The 18,535-nt window shown below is 44.1% G+C and overlaps 1 protein-coding gene across 1 annotated transcript in view; it reads left to right on the top strand.

Annotated features, from left to right (window-relative positions):
- The first annotated feature begins 14,138 nt into the window (after positions 1 to 14,138).
- Positions 14,139 to 18,535, top strand: part of CCNY (cyclin Y) — a 105,385-nt gene continuing 100,988 nt past the window's right edge. Inside the window, exon 1 of the mRNA XM_088534023.1 lies at positions 14,139 to 14,362. Within this exon, the coding sequence (XP_088390149.1) occupies positions 14,209 to 14,362 (154 nt within the window). The 5' untranslated portion in view covers positions 14,139 to 14,208. The remainder of the gene's footprint in view (positions 14,363 to 18,535) is intronic.

The raw sequence follows: 18,535 nt of genomic DNA, 5'->3' as shown, positions 1-18,535 counted from the left end.
CTGTGCTTAGGCTCCGCCAGTGTTTTATACAAAGCCATGTGATGTTTTTTCCATAGCTCCTGTGAGGCTTGTACCGATTTCCTAAATGTGTATATATATCTCTCTTTGAAGAGAATTAATCAAATATATAAGGTGTGGGCTCAGGTTTTAGAACAATAAATAAATCTATATGGTAACTGTATGGTCCTGCACTATGAGCAATGAAAGGATATTGTTTCAGAATTGTTCCTATTGAGTAAGAGGTTCATTTAAATTTTTGTATAATTTAATTAATTGTTAATGAAATGTTAACATTAAATCGTTTGTACAATGCAGTTTCCACTTATAACTGCAATGGGAAGTTGTTCACAGCTGAAAACTGTTTTTGAGGTTTGTGTTGCAAGTGAGATGGTTCAGAGTTCGTCACTGCAGCCCTTAGCTGGGACATGGAATTAGCTTTCCGTTTCCCATGCCGTTAGGAGGCCTGGCTGTGTATCTGTTCCTCACATTGGATCGTTCCCGAGGTTAGAAACTTCATGCTCAAACATTTAACATTAGCTCTTCCTATGCCACTTGTTTATCAGTTTTATAGACAAAGTTTTAGACTTTTTGTAGACGAAGGCCTGTCTTTCTGGAGTAAGGAAGCTTGCGCAAGGTGCTCTCATTGCTGCAACAGCCACCTTCTATTGGGCTTGACTTAGCTGCTTTTGCAGAGGCTTTTTGCAGAGTTTGGTGGCCTAGCTGGCTTCCGTAGAAATGCTCCAGTCCGCATTTTTCTCTGGAAGTTTGTCGACTTCCACCTTTGGCAATGGAATTTCTTATGCTTTAACTTGCACACTTCACATTAAGGAAATGACCACAGAGAGGTCAGAGAGCTTTTCCAAACCTACTGAGGTAAACAGGAAAAAAAAAGGCAGCTCAACTTTGACTATGTATTTAACTGAAGATAGGAGAAGCTTCCTTGCAGCAAGAAGGGATCCCCCTTAATCCAAATCTCAAAGCTGTGCTCTGCAGTTTCATGGAAGATTTTAAATCTGGCCCAAGCGCCTGCCTTCCTGCCCCTGTGAAGGGTTTGGAAATAGGAAATTTCACCTACTGCCAGTATAAAGAATTTAAAAGACTCAGCTTACAGTAGACTTTTAATGTAAGAATCCTCATCCAAATACTAAAATTATAAGAAACCACAGCTAGAGTTGACCTGGAGGTATTATGCACTGCAGATATATACATATGTGTACATACATATATATACTTGCATTTGAGGCAAAGGAAAACATGATTAACAGTGTCAATGTAAACTTGATTTTTTAAATTGGAAAAAATCTTCATGTACAGAACAAAATTGTTTTACTAATTTATAATGATTTATGCAGTTGAACGAGGGAAACTGTGTATAGATCAAACAGAAAATACAAGTCAATTAGTGTCCCTTATGAAATGGCACAATGGTTGTATGTATGTAGGTCACTTTTTAGAGATTAGGGTTATCTGGGATCTTGGCTAGAAGCCCAGTACTGTGAAACACACTTAACGCAATTGCCTATATAAAAATAATCCTATTATAATAAAACATTAACTTCATAGTAATTCAGAGAAGTGTTGTAAAAGCAGCGGCTGATGTTTAAAATAAGTACTTGGTAATGAGCCTACTGGATGAATGAGAGCTCTCCGTAACACAGTGGTTACTTATATTTTAAATGTCATTTATCGCTACTGATGAATTCATATTCTTTGAACCTTTAGCAAGATAAGGCAAGATAAAAAAGTTTTTGTGAATTCAGGGAGCAGAGCTGCTATGGGATGAGCTGGTAGCTGATGTGAGACGTGTAGCCCAAATCAGGGGGTCTTGTTTGTTCACATCAGTCCATCTTTGCAGGAGAAATCCTGCTTGGGCCTGGCAGCAGCTTTTCCAACAGGTGCTAAACTAGAAGACTGAAATCTTCTTTTCTAGGAACCCACTTATCTAAATTTAAAAAAAAAAAACACCAAACAAACAGAAAACTCCACGAAGTGCAGGGGGACTTTACTGGAAGAACAAACATGGAAAAATAATCCATAGTTTTAGACAAGTGTGCAGGAGGAGCATCGCGATGAGTTGCGACGAGTCTGATGGGCGAAGCCTGATGCTCATTCAGAGCTCGGGGGCAGAAAGGTCCCCTCGGCAGGACGCAGAGCGGCCGAGGGGCTGGTTCCCACCCAGGTCCCGCACGGAACACGGGTGTTGGTGTCGCTGCCCGAGAGGGAGCCCAGCCGGCCCCGAGGCCGCGGCGGGCGCCCAGGGACGGCAGCGGCTCTCACGGACCCGCTGTCGGTTTCCAGTAACAGCGGTAGGTGTTACCTTAAGGGCCAGGCCCAAAGACCAAGACTAGTAGTTAGGCTAAAGGACAAATTGTTGTGGTGATGAACTTCTGGATGCCTTCTCCTGAGTGTGGAATTCAGATGTCTCTGTTTAGGTGCTCAAGCCCCTTACACAGTGCGTGACTGTAAAATGCACGGATGATATGAGAGCTGTCATGGAGCAGAGCTGTAGACGTGCTGCTATAAAGCGTAAGTTCAATCTAAATCCCTTTCTTTTTCTTTAGATGTGGACAGCAGCTAGCTGCAATATGTTTTGTCAAATAACTCATCATCTTCTCATGAATTTATCTGCTTTAGTGAGAGTGGATAAAAACATGTACTCAAGTCTAAAGTACAAAGTGTTCTTGGCTATTAACAGCAAAAAAAAATTGTTTTAAAAAATCTTTTACTCTTCTTCAGGAGAGAACATTTTATCTTCTTTAAGAAAACACATGCTTTAGTAAAAATGTAATTATTCCCAAGTAGTTTTTAACCTTTTGAATGTATGCTGGAATTAAACATTTTGATGGATCTTTACAGAAGAAACATAACCTGGGATAATTGCATAAGAATATAAACAAAGTTGAAACTAGCATGTGGTTGTGCTACTCTTTGGGGCTGAATCAAGTCCAAAATACCCAGTTCCAGGGGAAGATTCTCAAGCATGGCCAGGCTCTTTTGTTAAAGTGCTCTGGGGATTGTCAGTAAATTAATTGTGGTGGCAGTTGTGCATAAATGAGGATTCATTGTTAGCTATGAAAGAGTCTCACAACATACATTCTCAGTTCTAGAAAAGATTTGGTGCTGAGGAGAAGGGTTCAAACTTGAACACTTCTACAGTGTACGAGTTGTACGTTGAAATAAAGTTTTCCAACCTAAATCTGTAGCCTAACCCAAACAGTTGTTAGTTTATTAGATTCCAGATGACAACTTCAAAAGCTATTCAGATGAATAACATAAATTAATAATCAGTGCCAATCTGAAAATGTTTGAAGTTATTTTTGTCTTCATTTGCAATGCTACTTGCCACGGATACTGACAGCTTTAGGATGTGTGATTACTTCTCTTTGCAGCCAGAAACCTTTGTGTTATCATATATATAAGGCTTTGCTTTCAATCTTTCCAATAATATACAGAAATATCCTCTGCTTACAGAGAGCTGATAAATGGATGTTGCCTTTCCAACCTTGTGTTTATGACCCGTGCAATCCTGTCAGGAGTGCAGTGCTGCTCCTACAGTTTCTGAGTTGCATCCTCTTGGTCTGATCATTCTGTTTTATGGGGTTTGCTAATACAGGATGGCAGGTTGGAATTAAATTGATGTGTATTGGGAGGTATGGTAGCAATGCTGTTAAAGCATCTCTTTTGATCAGTGATGGTGGTTCCCTGTATATAGAGATACCGAAATACAAAATTACTTCTTTGAAATAGACTGTTATGGAGGAAGTTTTCCCCCAAAATGGTCCATGTAGTTTAAACAGGGTTCATATGTACATACGAATATACATATATATATACATATATATGGACAGCAAATATGGGGCTCCTGTCTTTTCACTGAAATCAATAGTGGAAGTGCCAATGGCATAAGTGTTACAGAGCTGACCTCCTCATGGATACATGGACTTAAGGTCCATCTCCCTCGGAAAATCCCCCAGAGTGGGGGTAGGTCTCTACTCGCAGCCCCCAGCAGCTCGGGGGTTTCTTCAGGAGTGTTTTGGCCTTGGCTCTGTAGGGGATATCGTGTAAGTGGCTCCCGCTGCCTGTTGCAGCTACAGAACTGCGCCTGGCTCGAAGCGTTGGTTTGTGGTGGAGGGAGCTGCGGCTCTTCCGTGTGAAACGCGGGCAGCCGCGCACGCACCCTCGTGCACCCTCAGCCACCCACCCGACCCACCGAGCAAAACCCTCCGGCAAGCACCGAACGGCAGCGAACGCCCCGACTTCGCAGCCTGGGAGAACAACATCCCGGAGTGGATATAACAACATCAGCTGTGGCAGGATGTCCTTCATTAACCTCTTTGGAGCTGGAGAGACCAGTGGGCATGATGAAGGTGTCATCTGGTTTGTGACTCATTCACCCTTTCGAAGGGTTTTGTGTAAAAATGAACTGCAAAGTGTAAAAACAGGTGACCAGGGTGTTCTCTGCCAGGAACTGGACTCTAACCAGGAGAGCCCTTTATTTTACATCTGTGTCATCCCTAATGCAGGAAGTGAAGCTGGGTGATTATAGTGTCTGCTCCATCATCAAAATGCCTATGTTCTCCTTGGACTTGCAATGAAGAATCGGGTCTGTGGAATTAAGATGCATTTCAAAATAAGAGGTTGATCAGAAAAATTCTTCTGTGCACATCTGATGTGCTTTGTTCATTAAATACTGATAATTGAAGGAAAAACTGAGTGTAAGTGCATATTTAAAAGGGCTTAGTTAGTGGCATGTATGCATTTCTCCCAGTGAAGTTTATATCTGTGATTCCAGAATCTCAAATCTGTGGATATGCTGCCTAGCTCCTATTCTTACTCTATCCAACAAGTGCTTGGTCAGGTCACAAATAACTTTGAAATGCTCTGTCACCAGTGAAATCTTGAAACTTTAGTTTGATGCTTAAGCAGCTTGCCCAACTAGCTTGTACAAGGCTTGGGCACTGTTCGTTGCCTAAAGAAATTCTAGAAATCACACTGGAGCTCAACTGAGTTAGGTGGCTAATGGAGATAACATCTTTATGTGCAAAGGCATGAGCCGAGAACTCTGTTCTACTGGTCGTGCATCTTATTTATGGATATTGTGTGAAATGTATAACGTAGGCTGTGCAGTACTGCTCTGCTGCAGGCCTTATTCTGGCTGAGAGAGAGCTGGGTTCTGGCCCTGTTCAGGCCTGTCCTGCAGTGGGATTAGGTTTTGTGCCCCCAGAGTCTGCTGGCTTGCACTGCTCCGGGCACCTCTGGTTAGAACCATTTCCCTGGTTAGAAATACATCCCCTGTTTATAAGAGCTGCAGTTTGACGGGAACAGACAGGATTTGTCCATGTTACCCCTTCCAGGAGAGTAGCCTCAGTGTCATTGCCTTTGACTCACTAATGAATTACACAAATGAGGTCACTGCCCCTGTGGCCCTGCCTTCTGCCTCGGGGGATCTGCCCCGAAAGCTGCACGGGGCTGGCGGGGAGCTCGGCCTCCTCGGACGTGGGGATCTGCTGGGGACTCTGCCCCGGCCTCCGGGCCAGGCCAAGGCTGTAGGGCTCTAACGTGTCTCTTGACACGGCTTCATCCGCCCGCTCCAGCAGAAGGTCGTGTTTAGTTATTCCAACAAATGGACAGTCACTTCCTCGTTAAGAATTCAGAAACTTCTCTGTTTTTCATTTTTATTTAAAAACCAAATCTTTAAATGAGTCATTTTGCCTTTTGAAAACTTAGAAGAATTATCCAATAATATCAGTGTATTTTGTTATTTACACGTCTTGGTTTTCATCCTTACATTTGCTAGTTTAGCCTATTCTTTATTTCACCATATGGTATGGCTTCTTTATCAGCTTTGCTTCTTGTTTCTTCACTTTTTTTTTTAAGCTGTGAAATGAATTCATTGACATCCAGTGGGAAGTGTTTTTAGGTCAGTGACTAATTTTCCCAGGCTCTGGTGATTTTTGCTAACACTGTATAGAGGAAAGAGGCTGTTTTAATAACTGAGCTTCCTATCCTTACCTTGACTTTCCTTCTGTCACCTGGTGCATCTGCCTGCAGAGTGATGGTGACAGAAAAGCTAATAGGCTTCCCAAGTGGTCAAACGTGCTACAGCATGGGAGAGTTTCTACCTCACATCTAATGCCACATAGACAGTGTCTGCACCAGCAGCTGTGCTGATAGCAGCATCCTCCCTTATTGCCTACTTGGTTCCCTCTTCTGCAGCGCATTGAGCAACTCGCCCTTTTCTACAGCTTCGTCATACAAACACCTTTTGAGATGGTGAGAGGATGTTATTCCCATTTTGCTGAAAGGAACTGAGAAACAGGGATCGTGGGGTTTTCCCAGTGCTCACACACAGTTTCCAATGGAGCAGAAAATTGAATTTAGTGTGCAAATTACTGGGTTTTTTATTCTCAAAAATAAAGCAAGCAGTACTGCCCTGTCCCTGTGATTACGTGGTTTAAAATGGTAGTAAGTGAATAAGCAGAGTTTTATGGTAGGGTATGCTTTGGATTTTCCCTTCAGGCCACTCTTGATGTGTTTGACTTTGAAAGCTTGCAAATAGCAACTGAAGTGAAAATAAAGAAATCTTCTGCTTAAAGGAGGCAGTCGCCTTTTTTCCGTAGAAATGGAAAGCAGTTCTAACACTCACAAATGGAGCAAAGCAGCTTGGAAAAATGTTTTTAAAGGTCCGTATTGCAACCTCAATTTCAATTCTATAACTTTGCTAATATACTTGTTAACTTATTTTTCCTCATTGAGAGGAAAAAGGACTTTGAAATTAATACAAAGAGTTTTTGTAGGCCACTGTTTCTACTTGGAGGACATTGATTCCAATGTCAATTGACAGAGTACAGAATCCACTGTTCAAATAGAAAATAAAATCTTTTGCCACATTTAGATGAATGGTTTTAAATTTTACATTATATTTTTCAAAGGAAAGAAGGACTCCAACCTGAGAAGGCTGAACAAAATCTCTGAAGTACACACTTAAAATTATGTATCTGCTGTTGTGTGTTAATTAATTTGCAGTTCTTTATGTCTTAGATTTCCTCTTTTTTTTTTTTTTTTTGGTATTTTCTAGGCATAAACACACAAATTTAGGGGGTCTGTCTTAAGCAGGGTGATTTCGCATATTTTTGGTCTCTCTATGATTCTAAAAATGTTCATACAGGTATTTGCATTTGTACTACTTTGCTAAAAATCAACAAGGTTTACGCCCGGGCCATTCTCTATTGAACATTTGGAAGCTTAAAGGGCTTTAATCTTCATATTCAGAATTTCATCACATTTTATCTCTTGATCTGAAATTTTAATGGAAGACTGTTTGCATGTCAGTATGGCCAAATTTAAAAGAGCTTTACTCACCTTATGAATGTGTTTCACAGGGGTAATTCCTGAGGTGGGTCTGTATGGCTGTGTTCAGCTGGGTTCATCACATCTCAAACTTTTAATGAGTTCTTCAAATGCAGTCTCTACTATTTCAGTTAAAAAGACTGCTCTCCTATGGCAGCATAGGCTAAGGTCATACATTTCCCTGATGTTCTGCCACCCCTTTATGCAGAGGGCTTAGCCTAAGCACATTTATGTCCAGACACAGGCTTTTCTGCTGAGCTGTACTTCTGAATACTTGAATTTCTTGTCTACTAACCTGTATTAGCTCATTTTACAGGACTTGTAAACTTGGACTTCACACACATGCTTTTAATTGCAAGCTGCTGTGAGCAATGCTCAAAACTGCCAGATTTTGAGAGCTGGAATAAATGCAGTTGTTTATAAAGAAGAGGAATTTCAGAGAAAGCAGTTCTGTTTGAATATGCTCATCCGAATTGCGGGACCCGGTTCAGATCTCATCTTGTTGAGCGTAAATGAGGAGTAGCTGCACTTGCCTAGCACCAAGGGAGCTACCCTTGCCTAGACCTGTGCGACACCGAATGGATTAACAGCTATCGCGTTATAGAGCAGAATCCTTGACAGCGAGAAGGGACATAAACAGAGTAGCCTCTTGTTCGTGCTCCATATAGACTCTCCAGCTGGCAACGTGCTTTGTGGCAGCACTGCCTGTTTTAACACATTATTTTGTTTTGTTTGCTGGGGCTTTTCCATACAAGCAGTTTTATTGTTCAGGAGGGAGCACTTCCACCCTTGCTAACAGTCGCTGAGCTGCCCTGTTGGGTAATTACAGCTCTGCACATGCCAAGACCTCACAGCAAGCAGCGCAGCCCAGCCTGATGTGAGGAGACACGCGCTGGCACCGAGGAGCGAGCTGGGGAGACAGCGAAGAGAGAAGAACACAGGCCGAGACTGCACGGGGTTACGCTCGCTCTGCCTGCGACAGCAGCACAAGGGACAATGTTGTTTTTCTCAGCAGTTTTCCAGCACAGTTTCTCTATTCACTGATGAATTAAGTGTATGTGAAACTGTGCCAGAGCTAATCCAAATTCCACCCAGAAGGTTAAATCCAATTGCTTCTGCCTTCCCCATAATAAAGCACAAGTGTCCGTGATGCAGTTTGCTTCGTTACTGTCTTTGTCCTCCTTTGCTGACTCCTGCCCTCCCAGTTCTCACCATATGGATGATCTTCCCTCATATCCATCATGTGTGGGTTTATGGGTGCTTCCAAGGGTAGATCTTATCTTGCTTCATCCCTGAAGAAATACATTAAAAATATACAAATTATAAGGTAATTGTTATAAATACTCCAGTGTAATTTCTAAAAGTGCTTCGCTGAAAGCAAGAACAATCTTTCCTGAGTTAGAGGAAAACTGCCTATTTCTGCAACCACTTCAAGCCTCAGAGAACTGGCCCTCATACACATTTATATGGTCCATGCATGGCTAAGTATGGGAAGTAGCCCAGCTCGTGCTGTGAGGGGTATCACTATTCCTGAATCTCCCGTTCCTCCTGCATAGCTGATGAAAATAGATAGGATTCTCCCCAGGTTATATGCTTCAGAGTATGGTCTTGACTTAGTGCCCTGAATTATGGGCTAGCAGGAGGTTAAGATCCTAATTTACACATTGAAGTCGAACACATGATGTAGGTGGCATGAATGTCTCCTCATGTCTTCAGCAGAAATCTTGGGTTACTCTCCAGCTGTTTCTCTCTGAGTCAGATAACTCACCTGGTCTCTGAGAAACGAGCGTGCCGTTCACCAGGGAATGAACTCCCATTTGTGTATCACTGCATATTTATGAGTTAGGTGACCCTAAGCAGTAATGCTCATATGTTACGTGTTCCTTGTTAGGGCTTGATGCCAGTCCTGTGAAGAGTTGCAGGATCATTCCGAGTGACTGCAGCAGCCTCCCGGCGCCTTGGAGGATGCATCGTGGCTGGGCTAGACCTAGAGCAGTAAACCTGCAGAGGTTTAACTTTCTAAACCAAGGAGAAACCTGCCCCGGGAGCTGTCCGCACAAATCTCTAGGTGGGGGCATCCTAAGTGCAGCCCAGGATGTGATAAGTAAATGCATTCTGCTGGGGAACACAGTAAAGGACGTTGCCCTGCTGGTTTGGTCAGAATGGAGCAGGATACGTTCTGAACTTGTCTTGAAGAAGGAAGTCTGCTACTGCCACTGAATTTGGAGTTACAAAAATAAGCATATATAATAACTAATAATATTAGAGGGTTAATAATTAACATCCCTCCCACAGTGCAGTTTTAGTCCATCTAAAATTTAATATTATATTTTATAAGAATTTAGTCATTATAATCAACAGAATTTAGAGTATGATTAAGCTGACCAGACAGATCAGGCTAAGCTGAATCACTCTCTAGATTTCATTAACTTTATTAAAAGATCTCCACTGTCTGTAATAAGCAACACGTAGTACATACTAGTCCACAGCAAGACATCACACACCAAAACATCAATGCCCAGGTGGGACTGGACTATCTACGCTCGGCAGAATATCCTACACGGCAGTGGTGGCCACACAACTTGCACTCAACATCTAAAGATACCTCAAGACCCAACAAGAGAAATTCCAAGTTCAATAGTGAGGAATTCAAAGGAATCTGACGTCTGCAAGTTGTTACATGAAAAACAGCAAACATATCCCTGTACTTGAAAAAGAAAAGAGCCAATACAGACATATTTGTTTGATTTGATATTATACCAGGGAGTAGTTTTAATTGAAGGAGCAGTTTTAATCTAGAGATTAAAAAAAAAAAACTGAAAAATAAAGGACATACAATTGGATGGTAAGTAAATAAAACGTAACCATGGATTATATTGACTGTGGTATTTTAGAGGGGTTAATAGTGATATTTCTCCAGGAATTTATCTTGGACCTTTCAAGCTAAATATCTATTACGCGTCTAACTGTGATGGCTGCCCTCCATGGCCAGGATGGTTAAGTACGTATTTCTAAACTCCATATGAGAAGAGAACAAAACCTTTCCTTCTGTATAAGTTAAAATAGTGGTAGTAATGGATAAATATAACACCAGGCAGTACTTTCTGTATCCCTCTTCATTTATTTTTTCATAGTATTTGTTTTTGAGATGCTACCAAGCAGGACTCAGAAACATACATACCTTCAGATGGTTTTAACATATGCTTGCCTTTCATCATTACAAAAAGTGACTGCTTTCCTCTCCTTTCCTTTGGCATAGCATACTTGACTTTTTAAGTATCATCTTATTTGTTACACATGAGATTTACATTCAAATATGACAGCAGGAACAAAACGTATTAGTTAACGGACTGCATAAAACGTTCTAAAAAGGAGCACATCAAAATTCTTTCTTATTATGTTATTGCAATGGCCAATAGTTTTACCTTTGTGCACAGTCATTTTCATTTTTAAGCTTTTCCAAATAAGAGTTTGCAAATCCCATATAATAATTGGCTCTAGGATAAAATCAACAATATTTAGCCTTCAAGAAATAACTAATGCTGAAATCACTAGTAGGACTCTTCGTAACCATGAGGTGGCAGCGTGGAGAAAGTGGGTGAAGGATAATTCTCAGGGAACTTCTCTGGAGACTTGATCACAACCAAAGGATCTGGTTGTCACCATGTTGCTGTCTATGTTTACCATGTTATTTGATTGAAACATGTATGAATCATCTTGTTGGAGCAAACACTGACGTGCATCTGGAGGTTTCACTCTGTGACATTTTTTCACAAAGTTCAGGAAGATTTCAAGCGCAAAATTTTATGGGTTACATCATGGGTATTTAACCTACTGAACATCATTGCCTGCTCTATAATGGAGACACTTTTGGATTTAAGAAATATCTCCGCAGGAATAAGCACTTTGTAAACCCAGGCACTCCTCAAAGGCTTAGTCTCGTGGTGTTCCTTAGCGAGTGCATGAAGTTGTTGAGGTGGAAGATAATCTCATGAAAATACATAATCTTAAACTTAAGGGCAGAATGGTCTGTCGTCAACCAAAAGCAGAAAAGATCTTGTGAAATATATGACATTTAAGTTAATCAACAAAGTAATGAGCTGCTCTTGCTTTCCCAACATTTACTAAATAATACAATTACATCATATGTGTAATATAAGTGAAATAAAGCAATCATAATAAAGCAAATGTGCTTTCTTGACACTTACTTCACCCCTGTACTTGCCTCGGATACCCCAGGAGACCATTACCCCGGAGCAGTGCTCCTTTTCTTCAACCCTACCTTTAAATACGTGTTGCAGCACCTTTGCCATTAGAGCACTCCAGCAAGCTTTTATAGTGAAAGGAGGAGGAATAAAGATCTTGGAAAGAAATCAGAACAAAAGGTTGCAAGCAGGAAAATAAGTAGCTACATGGTGATTACATGGTCACAACTGATGATGACTAATTGTAAATAACCTAAATACATTTTAAATGTTTGCTTTTAGAATATTTGTTTTAAATACACATGAAAGTCTAAACTATTGTCTGTTAATGAAGGAATTTGTCTTATTTAGTTCTGCTATCTAAGTATGCAATTAACTCATCTCCATTATTATTGCCTGTTTTTTTTTTGTCAAAGCTTATTAGACTAGTGGAATATGTGCAGAATACAAGATCTCACTAAAGATTTGGTCTAACACATTTAGAGCTGCTAAAGCTTATAGCAATGCTAACAAGTTTCTAAAAAATTACAGATTACAGAATGTTTGCTATATGCCTAAAATGCTTGAATAAGGTGGGACCAGTACAGGAGGGCAACACAGCGGCTTCCATAAAATCAGTCCCCAAAAACGTGTTTAAAAGACAACAGCATTAGCACCCTCAGTTTAGAGACATCACTGCTTTGTCATTTGGGGAGTACAGATTAAAAAGGCTATAAGAATGGCTACTAAAATGTCCCAGTTCCTACCAGATGATAGGATTTAACAGGGCAGGTCCAAGGCTCCAAGCAGAGAGCTATTTCTTCCACAGTGGTCTCTCCAACCCTACTGAGAGACCTATGTGGAATGCAGTAAGCTAGACTTTTCAGTAACAGTTTATTCTAATTTTTATATTAATGTCAGGAAAGATTCATTCTTACAAAATTTTGTTTGTTTAGATCTCTGCCATGCCTGTCTGAGATTTAATCAACGCTGCTGAGATAAGCACAGTTTAAACCGAGGCCTAGCCTGAACGGAGGAGCTGTGTAAGAACCATCGGGTGATGGCTAGGACCAAAAGATGAAGAGTGGAGTATGATCTTAAAAGAAGGGAGGCACCTGAGATACCTCAGGATGACCTCAACAGTGACAAAAGGCACCAGTTAACATCATATCCTACAAAATAGCATTTTAAAATGAGAGTGACAGCATACATTTAATTTCCTTTGGCTCAGATGCAAAATACTGAGGATGCTAGCACACGCAAAAATACTAAGTCTAACCTTATTCATCTTGTATTACTGTTGTTCAAAGGCACAATGCAACTCATGCAGAGTGGAACATACACACTTGGGGTGCTCATCACCAAATTAGTTACACAAGCATCCTCAAAACAGTTTTTAAAAATCTTTTTTTTTTTTTTTGCACCCCACTGGAATACATGTGCATCAAATTAACAACTTTTTTCTTTGTGATCTGTGGTCAGAAAAAAAAATGCATGGAAACTTAGAAGACTTTAATGTAACCATCTGACTTGGGCAGACCTTAATGAAAACATGAGCTATCACAAGATGCCTTGCGGACAAACCAAACTGCTGTTATCAGTGGTTCCCAAGACATAGGCATTTTCTATAAACATACTAATGTGTTTCTTTTATCAAACCAGTGTGACCACTTGACTACTGTGACTCAACCTCCAGCAGTCATAAGATTTGCTGAACGCACGGAGATTAAAAACAAAGGAAAAACAACCACAACCTCCATCTTTTTTATTACATTTATACTGAATGAGGGATTTTGACCTGGAAAGTTCGGAATATAGAGCTGGTGGAAGGCGGGGGTACCACCCCTTCCTCCACAGCCAGCTTTATCTGACACCGTCAGTCTGAAGGATGTGCTTAAAGGATGTTCTTAAATAATGTTCATGTTCTTAAAGAGCCCTGAGTCACCCGTGGGGGTCGTGTCGCGGGGCCCGTGTACAAAGCTCTCGGGTACACGGAGCGCGGGGCAGCGCTCGTGGGCAGAAGCCCGGACGCGGCAGACCGGGGCCGTCCCCGCCGCCCACCACAGCGCAGCTCCGCGGTGCTTCTGGCGAGCGGGCAGGGTGTCCGGGCAGGGCACGGGGGCAGCGGCGGGGCGGGCTGCGTCTCACAGCCCCGCGGCGCCCAACGGCCCCTCACCAACCGCCGCAGCGGCCCCTCAGCCCCCTCCACGGCCCCCCGCCCTCCCGGCGGGGGTGGCGTCTCGCGCCCGCGCAGCCCCCGCGGCCGCCCGCGCCGCCGCTCCGGCGGGAGGCGGTGCCGCCCGTTTGAACCGGAACCGCTTGGCGGAGGCCGCCCGGGGCGGCTGCTGCTGCTGCTGCTGGGGCTGCCGCTGCGGCTGCCGCGCAGGCTGCGCTGGTGCCGGGCGCGCGGCGCTGCGCGGGGGCGGAGGGGCGCGCGGCGATGGCGCAGCGCTTAGGCGGGCCCCGCGCTGCCCGCCCGCCGAGCAGGGCTTAGCTGCCGCAGCGCTCCGCGGCGCGGCCGGCTCCGCGGATGAGCCAGCGCGGGCAGCGGCCGGCGAGCGCAGCCGCAGGGCGCCGCAGCCGCCTCTCCCCGCGCCGCAGCCGCCTCCCCTCGCCGCCCATGGCCGCGCGCTGAGCGGCCGCCGCTCGCGTCCCGCCGCGCCGGGCAGCCGCGATGGGCAACGCCACCTCGTGCTGCGTGTCGTCCAGCCCCAAGCTGCGCCGCAATGCCCACTCCCGCCTCGAGTCCTACCGCGCCGAGGCCGAGCTGAGCCGCGACGACACGGGCTGCAACCTGCAGCACATCAGCGACCGCGAGAACATCGACGGTGAGCGCGGGGCCGGGGCGCGGGGATGAGCTGCCCGCGGCCGCTGCTGCCGCGATGGGGCGGTGCTGCCGCGGGTCCTGCTGCCGCTCCCTGCCTCCGCCGTGACACTCAGCGGGGAAAAAACCCACCTTCCTGCCCGCCCGCGAATGACCCAGTGTCCTGTGTTGGCTCCTCAGGATGCGGCTCAATTTTAAGGCTGAGGTGAAGCAGTGCTCGAGCTGCCCATAACCGGGGCTCCCCGCGTTTGCTCCTCCGAGCACGAGCGGAGCCCTGGCCTGGCGGAGCGGCACGAGCCGCCCTTGGTGCAGCGCCAGGCGCGGTGACTCTGGCCCGGCCGTCGGCCCCTCGCGCCCGCTTGGAGCGCAGGGAATGGCCAGGGCTCCATGGAGCCGCGCGGTGACGGTCCCGCTCCGCGGCCGAGCGATGGGTCCAGCGCAGCGGGCGGCCCACGTCCCGTTGCTGTTGGGTTATTGCTTTTGATTAGGCACCTTCTGGAAATATGAGCGTTGCCTTTCAGATGTCTTTGCTACACGCAGCTGGAAAAATGGAGTGTAACAGGATCAGTGGGTGGAAAAAATACCTAGCGGTCTGGCCTGAGAAAATCGGAGATGAAAGAACCAATTGTTGATCCGTGAACGATTCCTTCTTCCAGCAGCCGCGTTGTCCAGCGCAGCCGCCTGCATCTTTGCCCAGTGCCATGAATTCCCACACCCAGAGCCTCGGCTTTTGGGCAGAGACGTGCGGGTTTTGTTTCGTGTTTTGGGGTGCGCTTTTCTTTTCCCGAGTGGCAGGAGGCGTTCAGGTGAACTAGTAAGTGTATCTGTGCTTCCCAAAGTGAGCGTGTTGGGCAGATACTGCTTTTTAACTTTTTAATTATTTGTCCAAAAAATATTTATTGGTGGGTTGTTTCGTTTGCTGAATCAGGGCATGTGTGCATTCTGTCTCTCTTTTCCTTTGAACACTTAGAAAAATTCAGTAGAAAATACTTTTTGTAGTTTTTTTTTCTTTTTTTGTATTTAGTGCTGTTTCTTAGGAAACGTCATTTTTTCAAATAGGGAAGCTGCCTCTAATTCTGTAAAGAGCAACCAATTTGGAGTTTCCTTTTCATACCTTGCTCTTATCTTGCCTCTACTGACAATCGGAGAGTAAGTGTCCACAAGACACTTGGCCGGAGATGCCAGTCTCGTCACAAAATGTGGTAAGATGATACTGTGCTTCTGAAATCTTATTTCTAGAGGCTAGTTATTTTGCTTTTGTTGATAGATTGCTTGAAGCTGTACAGCATACAAATGCCCACGGATGAGACACTGCGGGGAAGCTACTTCACAGCTGAGAACTGTAAGGGTGTTTTTACCATTTGCAGCGGTGTGAAGGTATCTGAAGGAGGGGAGAACAATTCTCTGATTGTCTGTGTCAAGAACAGAAAATCCTGGGTGTTGATGCCTTGGTTTCCCTATTGCTTGTGAAGTGTTTCCAAGAGTTTCTCAGATAGGTAAATATTGCCAAAGGTACAGATTAATATTGTTTTTAATAGTGGTGACAATGACTGGCTCACCATTAATCAGATTTGTTTGACATGTGAACCTCAAATTTATATTTCTTGTTTTCCTTGAATAAGAGCCCTGCTATTGGGCCTGTCCATATGACAGGGATGTTCAGGCTCTAGAAGGGCTCATACATTTCTCTAACATATATTTACCTTTGGAGTGAGTTACCCACTTGGATAAAACAAGCACTTTGAGAAACACTAAATGAGCTGTGGTCTGAGTTTTTAGGAGATGACCCCTGATTTTTGCAAGATAAGAGGGAGTAAGAGAGAGGGAGGGAAGACAAACTTTTCAGAGCAATCTAACTGGAAATTTTAGTACTAGTGGAGCCAACTGAAGTTTGCCAGTTGTTATATACTGTGTATATCTGCAGTGCCCTGCTTTGGTACTGCTAGAGGCCTGAAAAGGAAGGGCGAATCAGGAGACTTATTCTGGAGATGGCTGCTGCTGGAGCTCTCCTTGCTCTCGCTTGTTCTTGCGAGGACAGAAAAAGCACAAACTTTTTTTTTTTTTTTTTTTTTCTTTCCTTCGTGATGGTGACGAATATCTAATAAATTCTCTGTTTTATTTTTGGAGGAAGAGCAAAAGGAGTATCATGCAGCTTAGAGGGAGCCTTCCATTTTCAATGATTTATTGCAAATAGGAATTCTAACATGCCTAAGAAATTCCTTTGAGAAAATTATGGCCATGGGTTCAAGACTTGCATGTTCAAGGCATGCATGTTTTGCATGACTGTTAGTCATCAAGATACTTCTTTATGTCAATATTAATAGAAAAAAATAGGAAAAAATGTTGCAGACTTATGCCAAAGAGGTATAGAATCTGATTAACGTGAACTTTTGTGTGTGTGAATTCTACCGTATCTTGGCACGTGCCATGTCTAAACCCTGGCTGTAGGCTGGGCTGCCCTTGCTCCTTGTGTGCTCTGGGGTCACCCAGCCAGAGCTGCAGTCTGCTTAACCAGGGGAAGAGCTGGGAGTGCTGATCTGAAAGCAGAGGGCTCCGGGATGAGATCTCCCTGTTGGCTGCGGTGGGTTTTTCCTCCGTAGCACATAGGGGTTATGTTCACAAATACCATGGCAGGAAGCAAAGCTGATGTCTCATAATGAAATAGCCTGAAAGGCTGTTCATGAACTAGGGACTATGTGGAGATTTTCCATGCTGTTTAAAGCAAAGATACTTATTAACTATTATTCCCTTCCTTCCTTCTCCCCACTGTTTATAAATAAATAAATAAATAAGACTCCCCTTCTTCCTCTTTATAAGCTCCCTCTGATGTCACTGGGTCATTTTTCATTCCCAGCTTAAGTAATGTCACAGTGTACAACTGTGCATCACTGATAAACCTGTTAAGCCCTTTTCATGATGTGCCCATCATGTTAATTTTTCTACTCCACCTTGGCCTAACTCCTTAAGTGGACTACCTTTTAAAGCCACTTCTGTGTGTAGTTAGTTTTTTTATCCCCCCTTCTTCATACTGGCCTATGGGAATCTCTGAACTGAAGCGAGGTGATATTTGTACGTCTCTGTGTACTGGGTTTTAAGAGTTATGAATTTTGCACGGAGGCATTTCTCGTAATACCTGGTTCATAAAAGGATAGCCCTCCTTTCCGCCCCCGCCCCCAAAAAACATGTATCCAATTTAGAAGAGAACCTCTTTCAAAAACCTTCCTGTTCCCTTAGCCAGATCTCCTGCTGTGACAGTCTCTGTGCTGCTCCGCACTCGTTTGCATCCCTACCTAAGCATTTGCCAGAGGTCACGCAGCCAAGTACCGCTGCAATCTTACATGTGAGTAAATTAAAATAGAGCCTACTGTGGCCTGCATCATTGCACATTGTCTTTCACTGCGCGCACTTGTGATGCACGCTCAGAGCTCGCTTCTTTCTTCCTCATCAGCTTCAGCTCTTTATGTTGTTCCTTGCTTCAAAATTAAGCACCGTCATCTCGTACAAAACCTGCTTAAAGCGTCGCTTTTACTATGTTGTTCACACCAAATCAGTTAATTTGTATCCTTTAAGGATGGGTATTTTAATATTTAGCTGTAATATTTTAGATGCACACATGCTAAGACTAATCACATTTAAACTTATTCCTGGCCAGTGTTATTAATGCTCTGACAAGTGATTAAGATTTTCATTTAAAGTAAGCTGCACAGATCACCAGTCTTAGCTGAGAAAATTGGTACTTGAAACAGAATGACATGACTTAAAATTATAGGTTTTTGAAGATATAAAGATGGCTATGGATCGAGATAGTTCCCCTCCTTGGATTTGCATGTTGTAAGAATAATGCATTAAAAAGAAATGGAGCGAACCTTTCTGTTCTGTGGTGTCATAACAGAGTGGCCTGATTTTCTGCGCTTGCTGAAGGCTTTCCAGGCCCTCCTTTGCAGGAAGGGCTGTTCGCTGCGTCGCGAGGCCCTGCTCACGGTGGGGCTCCGTGGCTGCACCGGAGCAAACCCGCGGGCAGGGCAGGGCAGGGCGGGCAGGGCTCGCACAGGGGCTCTCGGCCGAGCGCGTCTGCGTCGGAGGCCGGCGCCGAGCGCGGCCGCTGCGCGCTGGGGCTCCCGGGCACGTGAGCGGCACCGCGTTCCTGTCCTGCCTCCCGGCACAGGCCCGCTGCCTG

The sequence above is a fragment of the Tinamus guttatus genome, unplaced genomic scaffold (assembly GCF_059628265.1).
Source record: "Tinamus guttatus ecotype Peru unplaced genomic scaffold, ASM5962826v1 Tinamus_guttatus_pri_ptg000530l, whole genome shotgun sequence".
In the NCBI taxonomy this organism is placed as follows: Eukaryota; Metazoa; Chordata; class Aves; order Tinamiformes; family Tinamidae; genus Tinamus; species Tinamus guttatus.
This window is presented reverse-complemented; position numbering and strand designations above follow the sequence as displayed.